General features: G+C 39.1%; 1 protein-coding gene across 1 annotated transcript; it reads right to left on the minus strand.

Moving 5' to 3' along the window:
- Nucleotides 1–3,053: 3,053 nt before the first annotated feature.
- ldah (lipid droplet associated hydrolase) lies at nucleotides 3,054–26,310 on the minus strand. The gene is made up of 7 exons (XM_078289647.1): nucleotides 26,228–26,310; nucleotides 24,492–24,638; nucleotides 13,312–13,446; nucleotides 11,494–11,663; nucleotides 7,222–7,462; nucleotides 3,949–4,031; nucleotides 3,054–3,715 (listed from the first exon to the last, which is right to left on the minus strand). The coding sequence occupies exons 2-7, from the start codon at nucleotides 24,628–24,630 to the stop codon at nucleotides 3,527–3,529; spliced, it is 957 nt and encodes a 318-aa protein (XP_078145773.1). The 5' UTR covers nucleotides 24,631–24,638; nucleotides 26,228–26,310; the 3' UTR covers nucleotides 3,054–3,526.
- Nucleotides 26,311–26,589: the final 279 nt, after the last annotated feature.

Here is a 26,589-nt window from a genome sequence, read left to right on the forward strand (position 1 = left end):
AGGAACGCTTCTGGTATTGCATCCATACTACCAAAATGCCCTTGAGCAAGGCACTAAACAAAGTGGGGGTGCTGTACTGTAGGCAATCATGTGGTTTGACCTACACTGTGATAAATTACGTTAAAAAAAAATGTTTGGCGGCATAGATTGCCAAACATAAATCATAAAATTACGATCCAAAATGGTAGATTAAATTAGCGCGTCTCTTCTGAAAAGTTTCAGTCACATACATTATCAGAAAATGCATCTCAAACTGTAAATTTACAGTTGGCAGGTTATTTCCATCTACTCATTGTTACTGTAATGTTACAGTAATTTGTTAAAATTATATTAAACCCACACCAACACAGGGAGAACATGCAAACCCCGCACAGAATAGACAGGGATTTGAACCCAGGTCCCTCTTGCTGTGTATTTGAAGACATTTTTTTTTCAATACAAATTTACTTTCAAACAGGCTTTATTTCATTATAATGCTAACATAGATCAACCAGAAAATATGCTTGGATCATAAAATCACTAAAATCACCCAGGGTTAGGGGTTACTGTCACTGTTTCAGCAGCCAGCCTCTTATTAACTGTCAGTGGAGCAGGTCCAGGTTTTGTCTCCTGAGGACATCAAGTGTGCCATGGCTCTTTTATGTCAAGCTTTGAGATTTGTGTTCACAAATCTAGACTGAACTGTCTAAGACCATAGGAATAACAGAATGCATTGTAAGGGCATTATAAACCTGTCATAAGAACAATGAATTCTCTTATAGGATGGGACTTTGCTTAGAGAAGAGATTATAGAGCCAACATCCAGCTTCAAAATGCACTTCACAACACTTGAACAAAATCCTCCTTTAGCATGCAAAATATTATTTTGCCCTGAAATTAAATATATTCATCTCTGACAAGGTGTGTCACTTCATTTTGTAAGTAAAACCCCAGCTGTCCCTTCTGCGTTGAGTCGAGCCAATCTAATCAGTTGGTATGTTTTCATTTAGAAATGTTTGCTACTAGCTTTAAAACATGTTCATATATAATGCACTGTATGTACACTATGGTCTATAAAGGTCTACATATTTAACTGGATATTTCTGTGCAGTTTTCCAGTTGTATATGCATTAATATATTTATATTTGAAAATATTATGCAAACTTCAATTTATATTCCCATTGTATGCTCACATTATTTTTGTACAGACTTTGTATGATTAAATGTTATATTTTTGTTTTAATAACTTTTAATACATTAAATAAAACATAAATAACTGGGCTGATAATTATTTGGAAACAAAGGAACCAACCAATCTTTATTTATCTGCATCAATCACAAAATTAATGTAATGTTTTGAATGACAGGGGAGCATGAAACTGTAGACCAGCTGACCTGTCAGACCTTGCATTTCATTCTTTCACCATGTGCATACCGACTGCTACATTACAGTGGCTTATTGCAAATATTGAAGCTTTGCATTTCATCATATTTGCAGAAGCTTCACTTGAAGTCACACATACATGTCCTGTCACGTTTAGTTTTGGTGAACTTCATTATCAAAAAGGGAATACTGATGCTTAAAGACCTCAACTTCAAAGTAAAAGTTGTAATCTGCATGGACTGGGGAAATCTGCCAGTCTACACCTTCAGGCCGAAAAGATTCAACCAAATTTCTCAGAATAATGTAACTCTAATAAGTCTCACTGTGATGCTGTTTTTTGCCAGTACTTTTGTTAACATGGTAAATATTTGGTAGATGGTCTACACCAGCTAAACCAAACCAAAACCACAAACAATTGAGTCAAAGGTCCTGTGTTGCCCTTTCCTATTTAATTTAAGTCAAAATCAGGTTCTCATCCACAACTGATGTTAATACCTCAGCAAATAGGGTTAATGTGCATTTGTTTATTGTGTTTCTGGCACATGTTTGGTATCTGTTAGCATCTAATTGTACTTTTAGGAGGACTGAACTGTTGGCAATTTAATGACACAATCCCTACACTGACATATCATCAGTGCCCTGCAAAACCACACATCTCTATGTGGGACATAATATTAACTGTTAGTCATTGTTAAAAAAAATAAAAATTTTAAAAAAAAGCAGCAAAATTGGAGATCCATGATTTTTGGAGGATACTGACAACTTGGAAGTTAAACCTTTGTAGACAGTATCACAATTCCTTATACACAATGTCTTGTGTATAAGGAATGTTTTACAGCAGATATATAGTTTGGTTGCACAGAATTGTAAGTATCACAAAAATACAAAAATACATTTACATATGAGAACAAATTTAATACAGTACTGAAGTCTAGAATCAATCCTCAATTATAATCTTCAAAAATAACATTTAAACAACAACCCCAGTTTCTCTTCATAGCGTCAATATGGTGAACACAAGACTGTATATTGACCTTTATTTATGATTTTCTCAATTAGATTCCATTCAAAAGAGAGGCAACACTGGCATCTCACAACAATATGTCTGTGACAGAATTCCACCAATGGAAATAAAAATGAAGTGATTTTTCCCAGAGATGTAAGAAACATGTATGAGATGTAAGAGAGGTATAAATCCAAATAGCATATTTGATCAATGCTATGTTGTTCAGCTTACACATGAATGTATACATCCACATGTATACATTATGATACACTTGACAGAAATTGTAAATGTACACATTTACAAGTCAATGTGTATATTAGGCAAGTCATTGTGCACATTTACAAGTGCTGTTGTAAATGTACACATTTCCTGAGGTACATCTGGCCATCCAGAACAGACTTCGACTAAGATGAGAGATGAGTAAGTGCAATCTGCCAACATAAAAGCAATTCAGTGATCAGACTTATCAGTTTGTAGCATGAGAAGTGCTGGAGATAGTGCCTTTGACAGTTTCCAACTGCATCTCTGGAGATTAACTACTGAATTCTTACAATATGCACAAAACAAAATATATACATATTATATAAATATATATATATATGTATATATATATATATATATATATATATATATATATATATATATATATATATATATATATATATATATATATATATATTATAAATGATGTATTAAAACAAATGTTTTAGTCCTTTTGGGGTTTAGGGCAGGGGGGGGGGCTGCATTGTCATTTGGTTGGCGTATTACAAGAAAATAACATTTTAGAAAGTTCCAAGGCTTATAAGTACCATCACTTTTAATCAGGTGTCACTTGTCAGATTTTGGTTTACTACCATGCCAATTTTGAACCAAACTACGGCAATAGATAAAAAAAATAAAATTAACATTTGAAAAATGTAAATGTTAATTTAACTTTCATTCAATTTCATTCAATTCATGTAACTCAATTCAATGTTGCCTGCTAATATAAAATGCATAAAATTGTAATTGAGTGCCTTCTAACTTGCAACACTGGGCCACTGAACCTTGTTCACTGAACTGTTGAGTGTCGCCCACAGCACAGTGATCGATGACGGCCACCGGACATCCGTTTCACTCAAGCAGAAGAGTAGATGGAAAGAGCAGACAGAAGGAACTCATGTCCTTAAATCACCACGGATCCATTCAACAACCATGTTAGCAACTTCTTTTCCCGCATCCAGGACGAAGGCATGACGGAACCCATTTTCGCAGAGTCTGAAATCTCCAGTTGGGAAGTCCTGCTTGATCCCATGATAATACTGTACAGGGCACCAATGGTCTGTAGCTCCATAATAAAACACAAGCTGAAAAAATGAACAGACATATGGTTTACTAAAACAGAAAACAGTTGTGGGTGTTGATTACAATAGTTTGAATTAACAAAAAATAACAGTTGAAAACAAGATTTATTGAGTAAACAATGAACTGATATTCAAGTAAAATATAGCTTTTAATATTTTTAAATATTGACTGGTGTCTATTAGACAAGGAGAAATGTTATAATACTATTATATAGGCTAGGTGGGCTTTTTCTCACCTTTTCAAGGTTTTTCTTGATGGTTATGTTGTCTCTTTCCAGAACTTCTCTCATCTCCTGACCCCCCATGTACATAGCATTGGCTAAAAAGAGAAAACAAATCGCATTGGTCTTGTCATTGGTTCAATTCATGTAAGCGTCAACTGTTTATTTAAAATATACAACTTTAAAATATAAAGTACACCACTAACATTAGCAAATGCTTAGCTCACTTTCTCCCTTGTTCCAAACCTTTGACGTTTAGGAAAAAATAGGCCAAAATAGGGTTTTGGTTTTTGGTTTTATGAAGTAACCTTACAATAAGTAAACTTTGGAATATTGCATGCATTGATTTGAGTGTTTCTTTTACAATTTTCGGGTTTGGATTGGGTGAGGATCATTTTATTATCCATTACACTGGGTTCAGTTTCACTCTCAAACAGGCTAGAGGGTACAGGTTAAAAAAATGTAAGCACACATCACTACCACGCATCATTCAAGCAACAAGCACAACCACAGTGTAGAAGCCATAGAAACAGGAGGTTATTTGGTCAGGAATGATGGATAACAATAACAATTATCTCTACTAGAGATATCGCAGTGTTGTAGAAATTAAGTGTTTCTGTGATCATTATTCGTGAACACAATTTTTTTGTCTCCCCCTCACTGTCTTGTTTTTCTACCTCTTCTCCACTTTCATTTCTCTATCATGCATGCTCATTATAGGGACACAAGAATAATTGTTGCAAATATTGTCAGGGTGTGGTGGCTCTGACCCATCTACTATTGGTTGCTTGTAATATTGGTGATCAAGGAATTTAAGCTTGCTTTACTGTTGCACTCAGTTCTAGATAAAATTCATCTATAAGCCTAAAATGTACAAAAAAAAACCCAAAAAAATTCTATCCATTTTTAAATAATCAAACTACCGTTGATTCAATTTGAGAAGATTTGGTTAAGATGATGAATTTTGTTTTGGGTTTTTTTTTAACATTTATTTTTGGGGGCATTGTGCCTTTATTGGACAGTACACAGTAGAGAGAGACAGGAAAAATTGGGAGGGAAAGAGAGAGGGGGATGACATGCGACAAAGGTCTGGGGCTGGATTTGAAGCCAGGACGTTGCAGTTACATGGTATGCGTCTTAGAACCACTGATCCCCCAGGACGTCCATACCATTGTTTTAAGTCCAAGTGGACAGTTAGGGAAAAGTCATGTCACGACCTGGCTCTGGAGCCATGACAAAAGAGAGGGGAACGCAGGCTGAAAGCCAAATAATGAGTAATTTATTTAAATAAAGTGTATAACAGTAAACACAAGCTAAACTAAGGATACGATGAGGTGTGATCGTCAGTAAAGTCAGTAGTGAGGGTGCGTGTGTGCATGTATGCAATGTGTCGTGTGAGGAAAAGATGTTGGATGGCTGCAAACAAAACAACAATGCGTGATCGAGGAAGAAAGAGAAGGACCTCTCGGTCAGAAAGGCGGGGTCTTATAGTATGAGAGCACCGGGCCCAGGTGCTTCCAACTAGAATGATCAGCACTCCGCCCTCTAGGTACCTGCTGCATTATAGAAACAAGAGACACAGAATGTGAAAACAAGCCAGGGGACCGTCACAGTCATCTGATGTAAGGAAAAAGGGGAGAGGGTCATAAATGAGAGAAAGGAGCATGTGAGCCAATGCGGAGCAGAGATCTGAGAGACATCCCCTCTCTGCTTCCCTTATCTCCATGGAGGGTTCTTAGTAGGGCATAGCATTCCAGCCTAATTTACAGATCCCCACACATGGACCTCATTATAGCCTGGCTGAGGAGATAAGACCAGAAAATCATTGATCCACTCAGCTATTCGTCAAGGAAAAACCCCTCCATTTCTATGCCCATCATTAGCAGAGTGCCGATCAACATTAATTCATGTGGTAAGCCTGCCTGATAAACTATGGTAAATGGATTTGAAATATTTAATCTACAGTGGTGTGAGAATAAAACAACCACGTAATTTGTGATAAACTGTGACCAGACTGGTGCAGGTTGAGGTTACCTTATTGGGGCTTAGTGGTAGCCTAAAGTAGGCCTTTACTTGTTTAGATTGTGCAGTCACCAATAAGGATGTTAGGCCTTTAGGTTAGGATGAATAGGCCTAATCAATGATCTGTTATTTAGGCCCATCCTTGACTGTGTGCCACATCAATCAATGTTATTAAACTAGAATATTAATTTTGGTGTGGGGTAAAACATTTTTCTTAGTATCTTTGTTGAAAAATGCTATCTTTAAAATTGACCATGTCAAATAGCACAATGTGAACATTCTGTGCTTTCTAGATTCAAGAGTCAAACTCTTGTTGATTCATTTGCCAACCCCAGGATTAGAACCTGTGACCCCTGCATGAAAGTCTGCTGCCCTACCAAGTGAGTGTGCCTGCTTGAGAAACTTGTTAATGTTTGGGACAGACATACAGACACACTGACTGTACCGACCAACTGACGGCGTCACTGGTTGCAGCTAATTATGTGAAGGGCTGGATGTAAGGCATATACATTTTGCTAACCATGTGCTTTTGTTGTGCACCATTATGAATGAACTATGTCCTTGCTTTTAACATTCATGCAGCATAAAGTTCAGTCAAGTATGCTCAACAGAACCAAGTTAAATGAATAAGAATACAGAAAAGATTTTACATGGCTGCAAGTGTCAATTTTTTTGCCGTAACGATGACCCTGACCAAACTGAAAGAACCAGGGTTTTCATAGATAAATCACAAGCCATCATCTGACAAAGTAACAGTAAAGACGTGATTAACGTTCTATCTTCTGCATACTGAAATATGCCATATTTTTGCCCTCACTGTTTGCTGTATGAAGCAAAAATAACCTAAGGCTCTCCTGCAACTACAGTGATGTGGGTCTACTTCAGCGAAAAGTAATGACACACTATCTGTATTACTGGCACACAAGTAATACAGCAAATGCTCATGGAGCCAATGAGAGATAGTTAGATGTAGACATTGCAATACTATGAGAAAAGTGTTTCCATGAACTATGAAGATGTGCTTCTCTGCAAGTCATGAAGTGTGTGATCATACTGTAGCTCAAATGCATCTGTCCAAACACAGCTATCAAAACTGATTTCCTCTTTTTACAGTTGATCAATGTGCAGATTCAGAAGCTATGTCACAAGTACAGAACGATTGGGATTTATATGTATATACATTTCCTGAGTAAGCCTCTCTACATATGGATTTTCTATTTTTTGTAGTAAAGAAGGAGTAAAAGCAAGCAACGCAACATAACCAACCTGCACAGTCCCCACTGAGGAGGCCAACAGTAGGGTGGACAACGGTGTGGTCCAAGGAGCGAATGGCACCAAACACCAGCTTGACCAGGGTGGTTTTGAGTCTCTCAGGCAGCAGAGAGAGCAGGAAGAGGGGCAGGTAGGCAACATAGCGCATGTGGCACAGCACAGGGGTCATGACCTTGCCCTGAGGAGTCTGGGCCATGCGCTCAATGGTGGGGAACAGCATGACAGCCTTCACAACCTATATTAAACAAAGAAAACCAAGATCATAAAGCACCTGGCCTCAACAAAACTGAAGCTCTTGATCACTGTATTTGACCCTGCTTCTGATTTAATCTTCCTTGTAGGTCTCCATGTGACTTAAAAAAATATTTTCTTTGTCATTCAATCAGTGATAAAAACCATGAGGGAAAAGAACAATGGGGCTCAAGTCACAAATTGTTCATCATAGCACAGTCATAATACACTTGCATTGCCGGAGGGCACTAAGCTAAGAAGAAGAAATGCTGTAATGCAGAAACAAAGACATTAATACCAACACATGAAGTAAACACATGGAGGCTAGTTCAAACTAGCCTACATTTGAACTTCAGTTTAATGGTTGTGCCAACTGAAATAGTCCCAACATAGACATAAGTTACAACTTAAAACTATCCCCTCCTAGGTGTAAATTCGTATGTAAAACAGATGTTGGTATCATGGCGATTTGATAGATGAGAATACTTGGAGGACCTGGAGGAGCAAACACAGCGCGGTTTGCGTCTGCAACGTGAAAAGAGATCACTGACCTGATGAAGAGCCCAACTACAATTGCAGCTAGCTTACATTAATATAATGTTTTTCCACCCTACTAGTAGCTATGTTTCCATTCAGTTTTTGCGCAAATTCTAAGCGAACTTTTGAAAAGTCGACAATCTTAAAATGCAAATCTGGTGCGTTTCCATTAACGGCTTTTAACCGAATAAGTAGGTCCACGTGTGTGCTGGATGAGACAAGATCACAATGAGCTTTCCAAGAGTTTGCCATATGAGAAGTAATAATTATTCTGTCAAGTAATCTGCTGGTGGCTGTATTTCTTTCTTCCCGGCGGCAACGACTATATATTATGGGCAATGATATAGGGGAAATGCCATTCAACGACGGTCGCCACATCTGGGAAAAGCGACTCACAAAAAGATTCTGGGAGGTCACCGTGCAACAGCATTTTACGGAGAGCCTTTGGGTGCAACACTTTAGGATCCAGAACAATATTTGATCTGCTGTACATGATTATCGGGCTGTTCGTTGGGACGGTCGGGCCACCGGTTCCGCCAGAGGAACGCACCGCGACAGCACTGCACTAGCTGGCCACCTGTGCAGAACACAGGGTTAAGGTAACCCTATGTCATTATTAATTCACAAAATATGTTTCCAACGCCGTTTTTCAAATAACGTCTTTATCAACAACCAACAAATCCACCTCAAGCGAACGTAAAATCTTTTTTCTAAACTTGGTGTTTCCATTCAGCTTATTCCCATTCGAAACTTCAATTTTCGCATAAACTGGCTTGATGGAAATGCGACTAGTGATAGTTGGAATTGCATTAGGCCTAATTACATATCTACAACCTGGTTGAAATTAATGGTTAAACCACTTGATGTCGCTATTGTTGTCTGTATTAGCTACATCTAGTTGTATACATAAATTTATGTCTGTGGTTGTAGTGGCTATGGGAAACAAGCTACAAAATAATTATAATACTTACTACTTACTCACTAGATAATGTACCTATCTATTGATGTTTGGTGATGTTAAATTAGCCAAGTGTAACCCCTTTTTCTCTCGCTATCATGTAAGTTAGCCAATGTTAACTTAGGCTACCATTAATTGGGGCACGAGAAATTGATTTACACACAGACGTTATTGGCCACAGAAGGTGACAACATCACTGTCTACAACAGTGTTTTGATTAATGATCCTTTAATGCGCTACTACTAGTTAAGATGTATCTTAAATCTTATGGTGCAACTAAACAAAGGCACAGCTTTAGTTTAAAACTAGTTTTAACACTAACATTTAGAATAGACTTTACACCCTAACTTATGATCACATCCACATTCAGCTAGTGCAACAGGCTGCTAATGTTACACAGATGCAATGGAGCTGCGGTCAGCACAATGCATATAATTTGGTGCATGTACGGTACTAAAAGTGTATAAACGTATGCATACACATTTCATTGCTCAACTTCTGAAAACTTGCTTGAGGTAATTATTTTTGCCATACTTACAAATAATTCCTGTGGACAGGCACATAAACTATTCTGAAGTCAAAGCATGTAGCTTGCCTGTGAGATTACAAGTCCGATGGTGGCAGGTCCACATTTCCCATAAGTTCATTATGCTGTGAGATGTGCGCTTTTATTAATCTATATATTTAAAGGTAAAGTCCCCAGTCTGCCAACAGATTATTACCTTGCATTTTATTGATGCAAGGGTGAGAAAATAAGAGGCCTGTCGAGTATTAACCAGGCAGCCAGAACACCCTTCTGTAATGCTCTGTAATGAGGTCCAATGGGCCGTCGCTATGTCAGCTCCTCTAGTGGCTGTACTGTGAGTCCTCCCACAGCCTGAAGCCTTGAGTGGAGGAGTGTGCTCTGTATGTGTGAGTGGCAGACTTTGACGTTCTCTTGCTCCTTGTAAGAGGGATTGATAGCTCAGGGACCTAAAGGAAAAATCCACCCTCAGATACTCCTACACTGTTATATATCATCCATTTGTGATGTTCAATGCATTCCAGGAGTTATTTTGTGATGAAGTGTTGTACTGTAGCATTTTGGTGTACCCACTTTCCCTTAACCTGCATCAGGCACTTATACTTCAGTCAGTGATTTCTAGGGTCTCCCATAATTCCCTTTGACAACCCCCACAGAAGGGGTCTGAACTTGTTGCTTCAATCAAAGGTGGGTGTATGGGGATATAAATAGCTTGAAAGTGTGATCATTCAACTGTGGGTTAAACATGTAGGTGGAGAGAGCAATAGCAATAGTATGGAAGCCCATTCCCGCCACTCAATAAAATAAAAAATGACTCAATTTTGACTTTATATCTCAGAATTCTTACTTTTTTCTCAGAATTCTGACTTTATATCTCACAATTCTGACTTTTTTTCCTCACAATTCTGACAAAAAGTGTGGTCAGTCCCTATAACAATAGCTCAGTCAATCAATTTGAGAGTGAAAACAAGTCTTATTCATAAACAAAGCAACTAAAGGTGAGTGTGCAAGTACCAATTGGGTCTTGGATTCACATGCCTTGACCATTATAGCTCGCTACTGGGGAGAACATCGGTCGCTGTAATCAACTGGACTATTATGCTGGTACTCTCTTACCATAGTCTACCTTTTGATAATGAACTCTACAATACAATGGAGGGATTTCAATAGCTGGTTTATGTGCAAATGAAGGCCTTAATCAATGGTTACTATGACCACGGTTACTCCACATTGAAATTAAAATCTTTTTGCAATATTTTTAGGCGACTTTCCCAAATGAAGCCTTAATAAAGTCATGGAACAAAGCTGCCCACTATTCATGTTTTTCAGATTACAACAGAGGACATAAAAAATCTCATCAGAGAGGAAAGAGGGGATGAAACATATTCACTCTGAGATAGCAACTTGGATCTGGAGCACTAGGGGAAACCCCCTCAGATATATAAGGGGAGTTTCTCACGTTATTTAATCCGCTTCCTTTTAGCATGGCGACCAGACAGAGAGGGGATGTGAATGGGGGGGAATGTTTTCACAGCACTTCTCATGACATCGTTTTCACTACACTCTGTAATGTGCCACACTCCTATGTGAGACTTCTGTGGACAGCAGGGGGCTTTGGAGTAGCGGATCAAGATTGCAATTGAGAAGAGAAAGCCTCTAGTCACAAAACCTGCACAATGTGAGATCTGGGAATATTTGTGCCTTATTTGGAGTGACCAGGTTTCAACATCTACAGACATGCAAATTTCTTGGCATTGGAAAACCACTTGAACCACATTCATCCATTGTCAAACACATCCCAACATTGGCATTAAAAGTAAAGTACGCGATAATGGCCTTTGCAGAGAAATATAATGATTTTGGTGGTCTGTACAATTTATTAATCACTTGTCATATCATGGTCCTTCATTGTTATGTCATAAGTGTTTCATTATAGTCCCTGTGATTCTGTTGTGAAAAGTGTTTGCCCTAGAAGGCTAAATCCCAGCCTTGATTCCACAGAGGAATCTTGACTAACCTTAAGCTCGAGATCTCTCTTCATCATCTCCAAAATAATGTAGCAGCCGATGGAGTGTCCCACCAGGACCAGGCTTGTTTCCCTGGGAACATGCTTCCTGAGGAAGGCCAGTTTGTGTTCAATCTGCCCGTTCAGACCAAACACGTCCCCTTCTACTGTCGAGGAGGCATCTGCATGAAGAGCAATGAATCAGTTATTGTGGTGTCCGTGTCCATGTCACAGTGTGACTAACTGATCACAAATACAAGCTCATTCATGGAGATCAAATAGTAAAATCAATATAATTTACACTCCTGAAATGCACTAGCTAATCTAACAGGGTGTATTCCAAATCTTGGGATTGCAAGCGCAAGCTGCAAGGAGATATGATGGTGGATGAAGTAGTACATATCTCTTGTGTCTACCAATCTAAAAAGCAGTGTGCTTGATTGGTTAGCTAGCACCCTTTACATATTGTTTAGAAGTCCACACATTAAGTTGTAATATTTCAGAGGAACATTTGCCACTATATTCAAGGTAATGTGTTCCGATGTTAGAAATTAACACTGTAAGTCCAACTGATCCCAACTCAAATCCACTTAAGAATGAATATTATGAAGTGGATTTGTAGACAGAGCAATTGTTACAAATAAGCAGTACATTTTTTTTTTTTTTAAATCTAAATCATTGGAACAAGGTATTTTTTTTTAACACTTCATGAAATATATAGCGAAGGCGAAGGCATTACTGTAGAATTGTCTGTCTGCAAACTCACTCTGACAAAATGAATGAACTTTGTGGGTCCCAGAGGATATTGTGGCCTGGGGAAGGTTTATTGATATTGGCATAGGGAGAAATATCCCCTGTATTTGGCTAACATATTTTTATAGTCATCAAAGGAACGGGACCAATATGCCTTGCTTCAGGAACACATCTTGCTTGTTTTTTTCCTTTGTTTGTTTTTCCCCAAAATCAGAGGGTTTTTTCCAACTTCAAGTAGGCTGAATTAGTCATTAATAATAACTACCAGTTCTTAAATTTGCTTGAGGCACTGGAAAATGAGTGGAGGCCCTGTCAGTCAGTGCTGTATGGGTTTCTGTGTCTTGAAAGAGCTTTCTTTGAGTGTCCCAGAGGTTCTAGAGGCCACTACACTCTGATGCCGTCCTAACTCTAAGCAGAATGAATGTTTTTTTGAGCACTGGTAAATCAATAGCAGGCACTGAAAGACTTGATTAAGGTGGCCAGCAACAATGGTCCTTGGTTTAAAGCTGCAGCAGAAAGGTGAAAAGGAAACATGAAACGGCTGAAGTTCTTTTTGTTTGGAGAGCATACTGGCCCAATCTTGTTTCTTCCAGCTGAGAAATATAGCTACGTTAACATCTAGTCTATCTTTTCAAGATCTGGAAAAGATTATTCATGCCTTCTTGTCTGGACTATTGTAACACTCTTTTCATGTGCCCACGTTGCTCTGCTACTTCCCGGCTCCAGTTTGTCCGAGTGCAGCTGCCAGACTTTTAACAAAAAATTCACGCAGGACACACATTACTCCTATTCTAGCCTCTCTGCATTGGCTGCCGGTAGAGTACAGGATTAAATTCAAAATTTGTATGGGCTGGCCCCAACTTATATCTCAGAGCTACTGTGTCCTTACATCACAGCGAGGTCTCTTAGGTCTTCTGGCCACTTCCTTTTAGTGGTTCCCAAAATGATGCCTTAGGTGTAGTGAGCTTCCCCATTTCAGTCAGCGTAGTTTTCCAGGGAGGTGTACTCTCCCTTCCAATGTACTCACATCAGCAGGGGAGCACTGGAGTATAAGGAACTTAGGAAAGGGAACTGTACCTTCTACCATGTCCATGGAGTCAGGGGGCACACAGTGGCCAGCATGGCTTACAGCCCACACAGGGTGGCGATACCCAAACATACTATGAAATGTCTGCGTGAAGGTTTTGTAGAAGCCCACTACACCTGGGTTACCTGCATGGAAAGAGAAAAACATATTGAGTCGTAATAAAAAAATATATATATACAGTATATAAATGGTAAATCACATTCAGCTCTTTAGACAGCTTTTCTTGTGCTTTGTAATGTGCAAAAAAAAAAAAAATTGCAGGTAAACTCTGCAGTGTCCTGTCTTCAGGCCTACATATATGTGAAATAAATGTTTACCCCCAATTCTTACACAAACTATATTGTTCCTGCTATGCAAAATGATTCAAATTGTCAGCAGCTCAGGCATTTGAATGGACATTGCAGCACTGCATATCTGATTAAACTTAATATTGTAGCTCATCAAACCCCTGTAATTTTCAAGACATCAACATACTGTCACAAAAGGAATGTAACATGGTTAGGCTTGATGTGGGCACCTACAGCATGAGTAGGATTTCAAACTTAGGTTAAAGGTGTTCCATTTAAAGGTGTTCGCAAGTTTTTCAGTCATAAAAGTAAAGGGCAGGCAAATGCTGCTTTGGCTACAGATTGACAGATACAAAGTTCAACATATATTGACAGTTTAGGTGGTTGAGCAAAAAACACTTGCCAATAACAGTATTTTCCATTAAGTGGGATTGGTTATTTAAATTATGGAGAGCAGTAGGAGCTCAGTTAAGACCGCATCCAGTCAAGGTTTGCATATTTTCACTCACATATCCTGAGTCATTAATCAAGGCCTGGAAGCAGCAGATTGTATTGCCCAATCTTGGCCTGAGTGATTCTAGAGATGAAACTGTAATCCTTGTAAAAGATATGTGAGGCAAGTGACCTGACCTTTCAGATTTAACATTGGTGGACAACCTAAGATGACTAAGACCACATTCTTCTTAACATCAATGACCTTGGAAGAAGGGGGGGTGTTGCACACACTCACACCTGGAACTGCTCTGTAAAACTTCAGTCTTATACTGTTGGACACTGAGCTGCTCGCTTGGAGGAGTTGGGGTGAGGTGCCTTGCTCAAGGGTACTTAAGCTGCAGCTGATGAGGGTGAGGAAAGCGCTGATAGTTCACTTTCAATACCTTCATGTTCCCAGCCGGTCTGAGAATTCAAACCAAGGATCCTCTGCCGAAAGGCGTGCTTCTCCAATTTTCAGGCTTGCATCATCCCTCACGCACTCAAACAGGGCAATTATTTTTTCCTCCCTATGCATACAGTGTAGGAAAGGAAGTAAGAGTAGCACCCCTCCACAAAAACTGAATACATTTGTATGTTTTTCTGTAAATTCATACTGGGTTTCTTAATCTATTCCAGATGGCCCTAGTCATTATGAAGAGTGCTGGCTTTCAGACACTGTCCCCTACATAGAGTGCAGCCATTGGAAATAACAGTGGATTTGTTATGCTAAGCACCACAGTGAAGGGACATTCCCTTCTTGTGGTCTGGTCCAAATGGAGCACTCCATGGTAAACGTATACATTTGCCTTAGAATTGGTAAATGTACACATTTCCCATGACAAATTTTACAAATGTGTACATTTCCCTGATGTGAGTGGAAAATGTTAGTAGCTGTAGTGCGAGGCTCTCAGTACTTGACTGCCCTGCTGACCGCAAATCTCTAACATGATAATTGCGCATTGTGCTGTCCAACACTACCGTCCTGCACCTGAGAATTTTATCAGATTAGTAGCGGCCAGAAAGTACTCATAGAGCCTTATGAAGAGGTTATTGGCCTCATGGAGTTATGTTTCACTAGATTATTTAAAATCACATTTAAAGAATTTAATTGAGAGGCAAGCATGTTTTGTGCATCCACATCTTATGACACAGAGGCTAGTGCATCCACTATTTGACTAAAATATGAACTCAATCAGGCATCAATTTCTACATTAGGTTTAGGATTAGGATTTATACATAAGCTATCAACACAGAAATGTCTTACCTGCCTACCAAAAGTAAAGCAGTACACATGTCAATGTGCACCAGTCTGGTGAAAAAAAATGGCCTCACAGGCACTGCATCTTCATTCTGTGATGCAGCTCAACCTGAAGTGTATGTATGAAAATTTACCAAATGCAGGACCTAGCACTGCCAATTTTCTGATGTAGTGTTAAATGAATTACTACAGAAGCCAATCCAAAGAGGTATTTTGGTCACATGGTACGCCGTACCCACAACAAAACATAGTGACAGGACAGTGAGAGAGCCTCACAATACTGTGACTAGCGTTTTCCACTCACATTAAAAGCGACATGTACACATTTACCAGATGTACATTTAACCCTGACCCCACTATAAATGTGTACATTTACCAGTAAATGTATGAATTTAGCGTTTTCACACATTTACCGTAACATATATTACACATACACACATGGGTCACAAAATAATACAAACACCTAACAGTACATGACTATCAGTCCCTATTAAGGAGTAATAGGGACTCTTTGCCTCCAGAACAGCTTCAATCCTCCTTGTGCTGCTGTTGTACAAGTTTTGGACTGTATATATCCAGTTCTTTGAGGGATGAAGGGAGTGGAAATCTACTTCCCATAAAGGTTCAATGATATTTATATCTGGTGTTTTGTGGAAGAGGCCATGGAAGGAGTTTGACTTCATCCTGGTGTTCATGAAACCACTTTTGAATTTCTGAAGCAGTGTGTGAAGGGGGCATTATCATCTTGGAATATTTGCCTTTTGAAGGGTGTAATGGCCTCTTATCATTGTAGATATTGCAAACTTATAAATATATAACTTATACAAATATAGTTATGATTCTATGATATGGCCTAAGAGATCATTTTTTCTAGTATGAAGTGTGAATCTACAACACGCACACATTAAATGTCTCTTTAAGTGTAACATGATACAGAGAGGCGAAAGCCTTCTGTACAGTCTCTGATATTTAATTTCTAAGAATTAATAGGATTTGGAATATGTAGATACTGATGAAACTTCATGGAAGCATGCATACAATTGTCCTTAAGTGCTGGGGTCAGGCCAATCAATTTCTGTACACTAGAAACAATTTTCTTAATGAAAACATGTAGGCTATGCTAAAATTTATTAAGAACATGAAACCTTTGTAAATTAAGAGTAAAGATGAAATCCTCTCTTATACAATGCTATTGGTTTAGCTTTATGATTGCAAGCCTGAATCTCCCCATAGCAGATTCATTCAAAGAAAAGTCAAACAACCCTCCCTCTCTTTCCCCACTTTTAACATTTTCAATTCACAGGAGAAGGTGCTTTTACAGGGTCTATAAATTTAAATCTGTGAAAGACTGACATTAAGCAGATCCACACCCCTGTGATTTTTAACCCTGCTGAAGGCTGCCTTGAGTATCATAAGGATGACGTATTTGGCAGGTGCAATACACTTCACAACACTTCTACCATCAGCCAGAGCATAGGCTACCAACAGCAGGATATGTGACACTGGAGACTATTATTAGGGGTCCAAGCACCGATGGTGCTGGAACCCTATTGAATTTGTAAGGATTCTTATTATTATTTTTCTCTGCTAAAAGTATGTGCAGCTCAGAAACCATAAGTCCCAGAGCAAGCACATTTGGCAGGTGGGTTCCTATGGCCCCCCACTACTCAGGCAAGGCCATTCACCCATGTCAACCAGATGGTGGCGCTATAACAAGCAACTTTATGTTTTGGCCTATAACTTCTGAACAGTAGGTTGTAGAATCAAAATTCCGTCTGACTAGATTTTCCGCCATTTTGAATTAAACTAAAAACTCTTTTTAGGCCGTTCATCCAATTCACACGAAACTTGTGTGTGCAGAATCTTGGGACCATCCTCTTTCAAAGTTGCATAAAGGTTATTGATAGGTCAAATGGTTTGGCTTTTATCGACCAATAAACTTTTAACGAAACACGCCATAACACTAAATTGCCCATAACTCATTAACCATTCATCTAATTAAGCCAAAATTTGAAACACATGTTGAGAAGTGTTCCGTGAACACACCCTCAAAAGCATTTGGAGTTCGCTATAAATGCAAAAAGTTTATATCTCATAATCGGCTACATGGATTCGTACGAAATTCGGTTCGCACGATCTAGGGTCATGACTCAGTCGATGCATAAAATTTGGTAATGACTGATTAAAGTGGGTGTGTCTATTACAACAAATCTAAATTTCTAGACATTTCACATTCCAAAATTCAAAAAATCTAAATAAATCACCCGTACGTCCTACAGGGCTGAAATTTTTTCAGCACATCCACTGAATTGTGACAAAAGTTTGCCTCACTGCAACCTATGGTCAATTCAGAAGTCCGTCACTCTATATTTTTCAAAATATGCAAAATCAATTAACATCTATATCTCCACAAGTCTTCATTCATATGCTACCAAAATTGACACAGACATTCTCTAGATCAGTCATTCCCAAAGACTGGGTCGCGACCCACAGGTGGGTCGCAGGAGATTTTATTTGGGTCGCCAAATAAATTTGCAGAATTTCTTCCATAGTTTTTTATTTAAGATTTATATCTGCAGTACACCTTTGAGCCACATGAGGGAGCTCGTTGGTATTTCTACCACACTCACGGTTTCCGCCAGATTCTGCAGCCAGCCACAAGAAATGGATGCTTGGCTAATAAAAAAGAAAGGCCCAGCTAAAGACCAGACTACAACTAACGTTAGCCAAACTACCGCCCGTGAGGGAAGCCAGCATGAGGATGGACGTGAGCCGACCCCTGCTACCGGTCACATTCAACCCGCTGATGACAGAAATAGACTGAACGCTGCACCTATGCGCGTTGCGCTCTCCTCTTGTACACCGGACTGGAATGCAATACTAAAAAGCAAGCAGGCCCACCTATCACATTAGCAAGGTAAATAGCACATAATGGGCCTAATGAGATTTGACGTGGAATAGACCTGATGTGGTTAACGAATTGATTGTTGACTGTTCGAATTGATTGATTGACTGTTTGATAACAATAGCTGCACTTAAACACAAGCCTACTTGTTCTGATAATAGGCATGAGCATTTCAAAAAACTTTCAACAAGAAGCATGTTTTTGATAGTACTGAATGTTTGTATTGTTCTGATAATTGTACTTATAACATTGAATCTAATATGAAAGGCTAGTGTACATTCTGTTTGTTTTACTGATGAGAGGAAAAAAACGAGAGCCTGTTAACTCCGCCTAAATGCACTTATTTTGTCTCATTTATAAAGTTAAAATGTGTATATTGTTTTACTGATGAGAGGAAAAAAAAAACAATGAGATAGCCTGTTAACGCCGCCTAAATGCATTTATTTGGTCTCATTTATGAAGTATTTAACATGTGTATATGTTTTCAATAACACGTGCATAAAACAAAGTTGTGATTTATCAAACGTATATCTCTTCGAAATGGCTGGTTTACCTATTCAAGATAATATAAGCTGATGGCAGTAAAAATGGTCAGGAACGTTCATTTATGCACAAATTTGCTCTTCTCACGATTTATAGATAAGGCCTATTGTGAATTGGGTCGCGATGGTTTGTCATTTTTAAAAAGTGGGTCCCCAGAAAAAAAGTTTGGGAAACACTGCCACAGTGATATTCAATATCTTACTGTAATTAGTACTGTATGCACATCATTTTCTATTTCACCAAATGTTTGATCAAACTTCACCAAAATATTTGACAATACACCCGAAACCAGCAAAATGATGTGTGATTTTTTTCTGAATTTTATCACTAACATTTTAACTGTTGTAAGCGTTTTAAGTTTAAATAGACAAAAATACCCCAGTTTTGCACATGTGATGTCATTGCCTCAACTTGTGAGGTGTGTGGAAACCATCTCTCCCTAGTGGCGCAGGCAGTAAGTCACCTTCTCTGGGGATACAAAGGTCCAGCGTTTGAATCCCCAGGTGGCCAAGTCCTACTTGCCAACAATGCAGCAATTCATACATGTGATATGTTTTCAAGTGCTTATTGAGGTCATATTAAGTCGAAGGTTTCCTATTGTGACCCCGTGAAAATTTCTTTTTATTATTATTTTTCTCTACTAAAAGTGTTTGTGCAGCAAAAACCGTAAGACCTAGAAACACCAAAAATTGGCAGGTGGGTTGCAAACTCAAACCCACTACTCAGTTTTCCCCAGTATGGCACACAGCAAAGTGGAAGTTGGCAGAGTGGTAAAGCTCAGGTCTTTGGACCACAAGGTTGTGAGTTTAAGTCCATGATGAACTGTGACCTTTTTGAAGTTTCATGAAAAGTAAATCACCACTAAATCTCGGGCTGCGGTCGAATAGTCAAAAAAATACGTCCTAACTCCTATTCCTAACCACTTTTCCTTGACCTCGTTGGAAAACGTCATGAGGTCAAGGAAAGATGTGAAAGAGAATTCATAAGGACTTAGGAAAAGACAACCGCGGTGCTAAGAGAATCCGACTGCACTTACTCTAGGCTACGTAATTATGCAACGGCGGATTTTAATGACGTGGGTCTGCCGTGGTGAAACTACAATGTTCCGGAGATGGACTATTAAAAGCGCATCTTAAATACTTCGCCCCGTGCGTTCTTACCGTGTTGTTTCATGCAGGCTATATAAACGTGGACAACCCGGTGAAAAATATTGCTTCATCACCAAGGTTGGAATTGAAATAAAAAAGGAATATAGGCTACCAGTCACAAAAGTGAAACGAAATGGTTGTCACATTGAGAATGGTTGCTCACGTTCAGCCTCCTGTCCGCTCATATTTATCGACATGAATCCCAATTAGTATGATTGTATGAAAATTATTGTTAAATTCATGCAAGATAGGCATAACATGTTAGGCCTACAAATCTACTACTGTACATATCATCATTCTTAAGTTTCAAACATGTTGAATTAAAAACATCATCTGGCTAAAAACGTCTCATATCCCTTTTTCTTGAAAGACAGACTTCTGTGTTATGGTTAATATGCTGATTATGATCTGATTATAAGCCTATGCATATAATAGCTTAAGAACCACCACATAACTCAGTAAACACCTTGAAATGTTGACTTGATTGTGCTTTGAAGTTGTTATGGCTGATACAGGCCTTTATTAAGGCAGGGGTTTCAGCATCCGTGACTGAAGTAAAATTAATTAATGATATTCCTAAAGGCTGGCAATACAACAACGCTCAGAATGAAGAAATAACTAATGCAAACTGAGCATAGGTTACGCTACAACGTTAACTTCACTTTGATCATTTTACAACAGCAGCGTAACGTTCATAGTTCGCCTCTATGGGTTTAACATATTGTTGAAAGTTCAAAACATATAAGCATATTAGCAAGTTATAGCATAAGATGGAACATGCTTAATAAGCAACGGTAACTTGCATGATGATCTGCGTCCCTTGTCGGTCATGATCGTTTGTTTTCGTGAACGGCCGAATGGTGCGTCGTTGCTGCCGCAAAGAATTGTGGGACGGCATTATCTCCTTTCCTTTCGTAAAGGATGGTCCAGTGTATCCTATGCTAAAGGAGCTAAGTAAGGAAGCATTGAAGCACCTTTCCTTAGCATGTAGAGAATTCGAACAGCTCTTATCATGGCTGCCACTTAGGTACTTCCGGGTCATTTCACTCAGTTAGGAACCTTCCTAAGCAAAAAAGACTATTCGACCGCAGCCACAGAGTGTAGAAAACTCAAAGCAGGTGTTTGACATCATCTGTCAATGGCAAAATACCTGAATGGCATCACTGATTGGGGTGTGGCCAGACCTTTCAACCCATAGAGAGCAGTGCAGCAGCGGCTTTCTGGCCCATGTGATTTAGTATTGTTTTATTCGTTAATGGAGAGTACTACAATGTTTTATAAAGTGATTAGCGCTGTCAATCATAGGCTGCAGTATCACAATACTTCTCCCTTTAGTTATTTTCTCCTCAGTAACCCTGTAACAGGAGATTAGCTCATTAGGTAAAGTGTCTGCCTCTCGTGTGGAAAGTTGCGGGTTCAAATCCAGGCTTGTCCTTTCTGAAGTCATTAGTTGTCAAGAACAAGCGGTATGTGTTCTAATATAAAGTCTGGCCATTGTGAATAACTTCAACAATGTGGTTGCAATGAAATGACGAACTTGACAGAAGTCACGGGCCAACACAAAAGCCGGTGTTAGACTGCATGTTTGATCTTCACAACATGTCAGTTTTTGTGTCTTTCTACCTTCTGTAATGTTTTGTCTATCTGTCTGTCTTATCAAATTGTGCTTGGACCCCTCAATCACCACTTGCGGCTATATTTCTCTGTTGTTTAGATACAAAAGAGCAACTTCTATTACCTTATTTGGCAAGTTATTTTCTCATCTTAATTACTTGGGTTAGGGTTAGTCTTACAGTGGTTTAAATTAATAATAATCCATGACACTTTCATATATGTCTGTTTTGCTACTTTCTATCGCCAATTGATATCACACTATAGTGATTCAACCTGTACCCAGTTCATGGAAGCTTTAACATTTAGTGTTCTAAATACCTAGGTTGTATATAAAATGGAGTTTGGGATTTTTTTTTTAAGGTTTTACAGTCATGACGGGTGTTCTTTTGTTAAGGCAGCTATATCTGCTTATCAAGCACTGCTGGAAACTCAGAATGTCTTACACTAGGCTACACTGTCAATTACATAATATATAACATAGGTTATATTTGAAACAACTTGACTTTGGCTTAGCTGTAGAATGCTTACCATGATTTGATTTCCTAATGCACTACAAAAGCAGAACATGGCATAGCCTGATACTTGACTGATGTTAAATAGGATACATTTTTAAAGTTTTACAGCTACATTCCATTCGTCTGTTTTTGGACGAGTGCCTTGAATGCCCCAAGTTGCAAAAAGTTCAACTCCGAGCGGAAAGGGGCCCTACATCAATGTTGGTTTTTGCTGTACTGTCCAATCAGATCAACAGAGAGGCGGGACTTCTCCGGAGACTCTTGTAAACGGTAAACATGGCGGATCACCCGGAGGCTATACAACTTCACAAACTGGAGTTACCATTTACCATTTACCACACCAAACAAAAAACAACAGGGCAACAAATTACAGCTGCACTCCAAATATCTGGTAACTTTTTATCATGGATTTTTATTGTATATAATTATTGTATAATTTAGCTAAATCACATTGATGCTACCCAGCACAATAAACAAGGTTGAGTGACAGACAGCTGATGGTCAGCTGATTCTGATTCGGCTGCTCTGCTTTGTAGGCTTCAACAACAACAAAAAAAGGCAGTGCCGTGCGCCTCACATTGTTCAGCTTTGAAAACGTGTCCAGTGTGATTGGGCCCTAAAGCTGCTATCTGCTACACATAGCACAACTACCCTTTTTGACACCGTTGACATCGCTGTCCACATACAACATTGCTGACTACAGTCCCTTTGCTTTTCACATTTTGTGAATGAATGAAGTAATGTCAAATAAAGTGATGTCAGATGCATTTTCCCTTCCAATATGTAGACCAGGTGGGTAGGTTAAGTAGGCCAGACGAGCTGCCCGGTCAGTAATACACTGGGGGAAACCCTGCATTGGAGCACCTACGTCGATTAGCAGCTTCCTCATGGTGGATAACACACATATACACACACACACACACACACACACATACCTGTTTGGGGCTAGTCTAATAAGATCAGTGTAGCATTTGATTAGCTCTCCTTTACCAAAATAAAAACCTCACCGGAGTCCCTTTTTCAAATCTCTGACTACCATTCATTGCTTTACACATATATACACACACACACACACATTCACCAGTGAGCACGTGAGGGTATAAAAAGCAGTGGGTTTGACACCAAGATGACTACTCTGATCACAGGGAAAAGGGCAGCTGCTCTGCAATAACAGGGGCTCCATCAGCCATAAAGAGTGCTTTCAGTCTCCTGCTCGCTGACATTCAGAGGCCAGTGAACAAGCTCCAGTCACTGTGACCTTTCAAAGGTCAACAGCACTTCTCTCTCTTAACGATGGCCCATCAAAAAGTTACAACAATAATTATAATACTTATGTGTATAGCACTTTTCAGATCAGTTACAAACTGCTCTCCAAAAAGGGTGAAAAAAAAACATAAAACGGACAGCAAAAGCAATAAAATCAAGGTAAGAAATACAAAACAAAGGCAAGAAACATAAAAGTAAACCATAAAGGGAAGGTCATAGACAAAAAACAACTTCATTTAATGAATGTCATCAAAAAATGTGAAATATCATCAAAATGGAGACGAGAGAGGGACATTTAAAGTTACAATATGGAACTTTTTGACATTAAAATAGACACCACGTCATAGCTTTTAATGTCTGCTGTCGTCAAGTGAAAATCTTGTAACTTCCATTTTAGTGAAAAAAGTTCACCATTGCCGTTGCTACGCCATAGGTATCAATGGCGGTGCAAGCACTTATAGTTCTGCGTTGGTGATTCTGCGCGTAGACCACCGAAACACTAGACGCCAATGTCACGCTTTGTTAGCATGGAAGTAATAACAACAGTAGTAGTAGAGTTTAAATTCTCTGAAACCCATGTTCTGGGCTATCTGTCACCACAAATTCAGTGAAATCTAATAATCTGTATAATTTGAGGATTTGGTGTCGTACAAATGAACATATTTGCAAACCTCCTCAGCTAGTCTCTCTTCCATCTGCTCCATGTTGTCTTCACTATCGTACATTTTAAGAATAAATTGACAAAAGTCCATGTGCCGAAATGTGTAGGTTTTAAGAATAAATTGTTCTTCTCAGTACTGCAAGTGTAACTGGAATCCGTTGATCCTCAATTTTCCTGCCATTTCCATGCACCTTGCTAGTGGGTGAAGTTGTGCGAGAACACTAACTCAAGCTTTTAATGGCTGTAATAAACTTTTCCTCCATTTTGCACTTGGTAGGTGGAACTCATGACAAGTTTCCCTCCCCAATTTTTGATCGTGTTGCTCACAGTGTGGAAGTACTGTAAGAACTTGACAATTTGGGGCCCTTTATCTCTCACTTACTGACTCAATTATCAGTAACATGTTAAACAACTGGTCATAAAGAGGCAAAATATATTAACATAACAAGACTGGACCAACAGACATGGTATATGAATATAGAATATTAGGCCAACTCACCTGGAATGATAAGAAAAAGCAGCTTGTGTCCAGAGTGTAAGTGACAGGAGCCAAATTTGAGAACCTCTGTGATAGCACCACAGCAGTAGATGAAGTCTGTCCTTGGTTCATCCCTGCCGTCTGTCACCATGTTGTCCATCTAATCAGCTTAGAGGAAAAGTATTTCAGTCAGAAAATGCCCCAAGAACCAATCACTGATCAATTTCAAGAAATGCCCTGATGATGCCAATGTCAGTATCGAGTTTGACCTTTATTTTTAACCCAATTGGTTCACTTCACTCTCGCAAAAGCCAGCAATAGTTGAATTTTCTGAGTAGTTTTGTGAAGGCATTTACATATGGACACTGAGGAGCTAACATCACAGTTTGTACAGGTTTTCAATTTGAGCACTTTTCAAGCACCTTCATGGTGCATTGTCAGACTTTTTTAAGCATCTCGCAGATGCTCTAAGTATCATCCAACACTTCCTTTATCGCTTCAGCTTCACAAATCTGAAACATATTTAATTTATCAATATGCTATTATGTCAATAGTTTTCTGAAAATAAATGATTCCATTACTTTATTTTTATTGATTCCATTACTTGTATTTATTTTTCTTATGGACGAAAAAGAATTGCAGCAGCTAGGCTAAATTCAGACAGTGAAGCCATTCAGTCAATCACATAACCACATGAAAGGGAGGCGAGAGAAAAACGATAAAGGACCGACAGAAATGTATTTTTGTTCCTAGACAAGATGGAAGGTGAGTGAGTTAACCCTTTGTGTAGCGGATGAAACTACCTGTTCATCACAAGGATATTGAGGAAAGTAGCCTGACACTGCTCCATGTACATGTACCCCCAGTCTGAGTAAATTGGGTCAATATCAGATTCAAAATTCCTTTATAGATCCAAGTCAAATTTGAAGGTGCTACTACAGTGAAGCATATAGTGCAATAGTCATTGCCTCGATAAAGCGGACCAAGTTTGTCAACAAAGTCCAAAGGTAATGCATTTCAACCACGTCAAAGGGTCAAAGGTGACACAGCAAGCTGTTATATACATGGTGTGTGTGTGTGTGTGTGTGTGTGTGTGTGTGTGTGTGTGTGTGTGTGTGTGCGTGTGTGCGTGTGTCTTCTGCGAGAGTAGCTTTTCCCAACAACCAAAGGTGAAATGGAAATTAATTCGTCTTGTACAGTCAAACATGTCCCACCATTTTCCATGGTTCCATGGTTCCATGGTTGCACTAGCGGCAAGCTACCCAGCCAGCAGCAACCTACCTGCCGTTCTCTCCTTTATGACGACGAGTACATCACACCAATACCATTCAACTTTTAGTAGAGGTTCACATACCTTTGGTGGAAGAACATTATGGGAATGACAGGCGAACCAATATTAAAGTTACAATTTTAGTGAACTTCATGATACTGGATGGATGCCGAATTGAATAGGGGCTCCTGTTGGTTTAGAAAAGTCCCATTTGGGTTGAGTCATAGTTTATGGGGGTGCGTACCTCTGCCGATAAGTAAAGGCACATTAAATTGCCAGATTTTAGAATAGAGTTTGGTGTGAGGAGAGAGAGAGAGAGAACAGCAGGTATCGGAGCTGCAGGCTAGGTCAATAGGTAGCTTGCTAGTCGAACCATGGAAACTGGGAAGTCAGGTTATCTACATTAGCATTAGCTAAAACTAAAATAACAAGGCACTGAGTAACATTAGCTTGAACCTTGGTAGCTTGTCTGTCAAGTAGTACGTACCAAATATTTGTTTACTTCTCAGAAACGATAAAAAGTTGAAGATGCTCTCCTCCCCTGGTTAGGCGCTGTCTGTGAGGTCTTCCTGCTGCACACATTTGCTTCATTCTCATTGGTTGGTAGACCACCCTCCTTAGAGCTAATCAGCCAATAGGGTGGCTCAGCTGATGCAGATGCGTTCAAGGTCGCCTACGTTTGAAGTCCCAATATTTGCGGTTCCCACGTATGGAAAGAAAGGTAAACCACACTCCATACAAAAATCTGTCAGCTTAATGTTGCCTTGATTGTCAACAAACAGTGACCTGGTTGAGCATAATTTAAACACATTTTCGAAATTGTAATGTCTTCTGGTAAATTCGGCATGT

This window comes from Centroberyx gerrardi, chromosome 17 (assembly GCF_048128805.1).
Source record: "Centroberyx gerrardi isolate f3 chromosome 17, fCenGer3.hap1.cur.20231027, whole genome shotgun sequence".
NCBI lineage: Eukaryota > Metazoa > Chordata > Actinopteri > Beryciformes > Berycidae > Centroberyx > Centroberyx gerrardi.

Excerpts from the sequence above, each read along its gene's own strand:
- ldah (XM_078289647.1), bottom strand. The coding sequence starts at position 24,630 with ATGGACAACATGGTGACAGACGGCAGGGATGAACCAAGGACAGACTTC. Across the intron at positions 7,463-11,493 it reads AGAGAGATCTCGAGCTTAAG|GTTGTGAAGGCTGTCATGCT; the intron begins GTTAGTCAAGAT and ends TGTTTAATATAG. Across the intron at positions 3,716-3,948 it reads TCAAGAAAAACCTTGAAAAG|CTTGTGTTTTATTATGGAGC; the intron begins GTGAGAAAAAGC and ends TCATTTTTTCAG.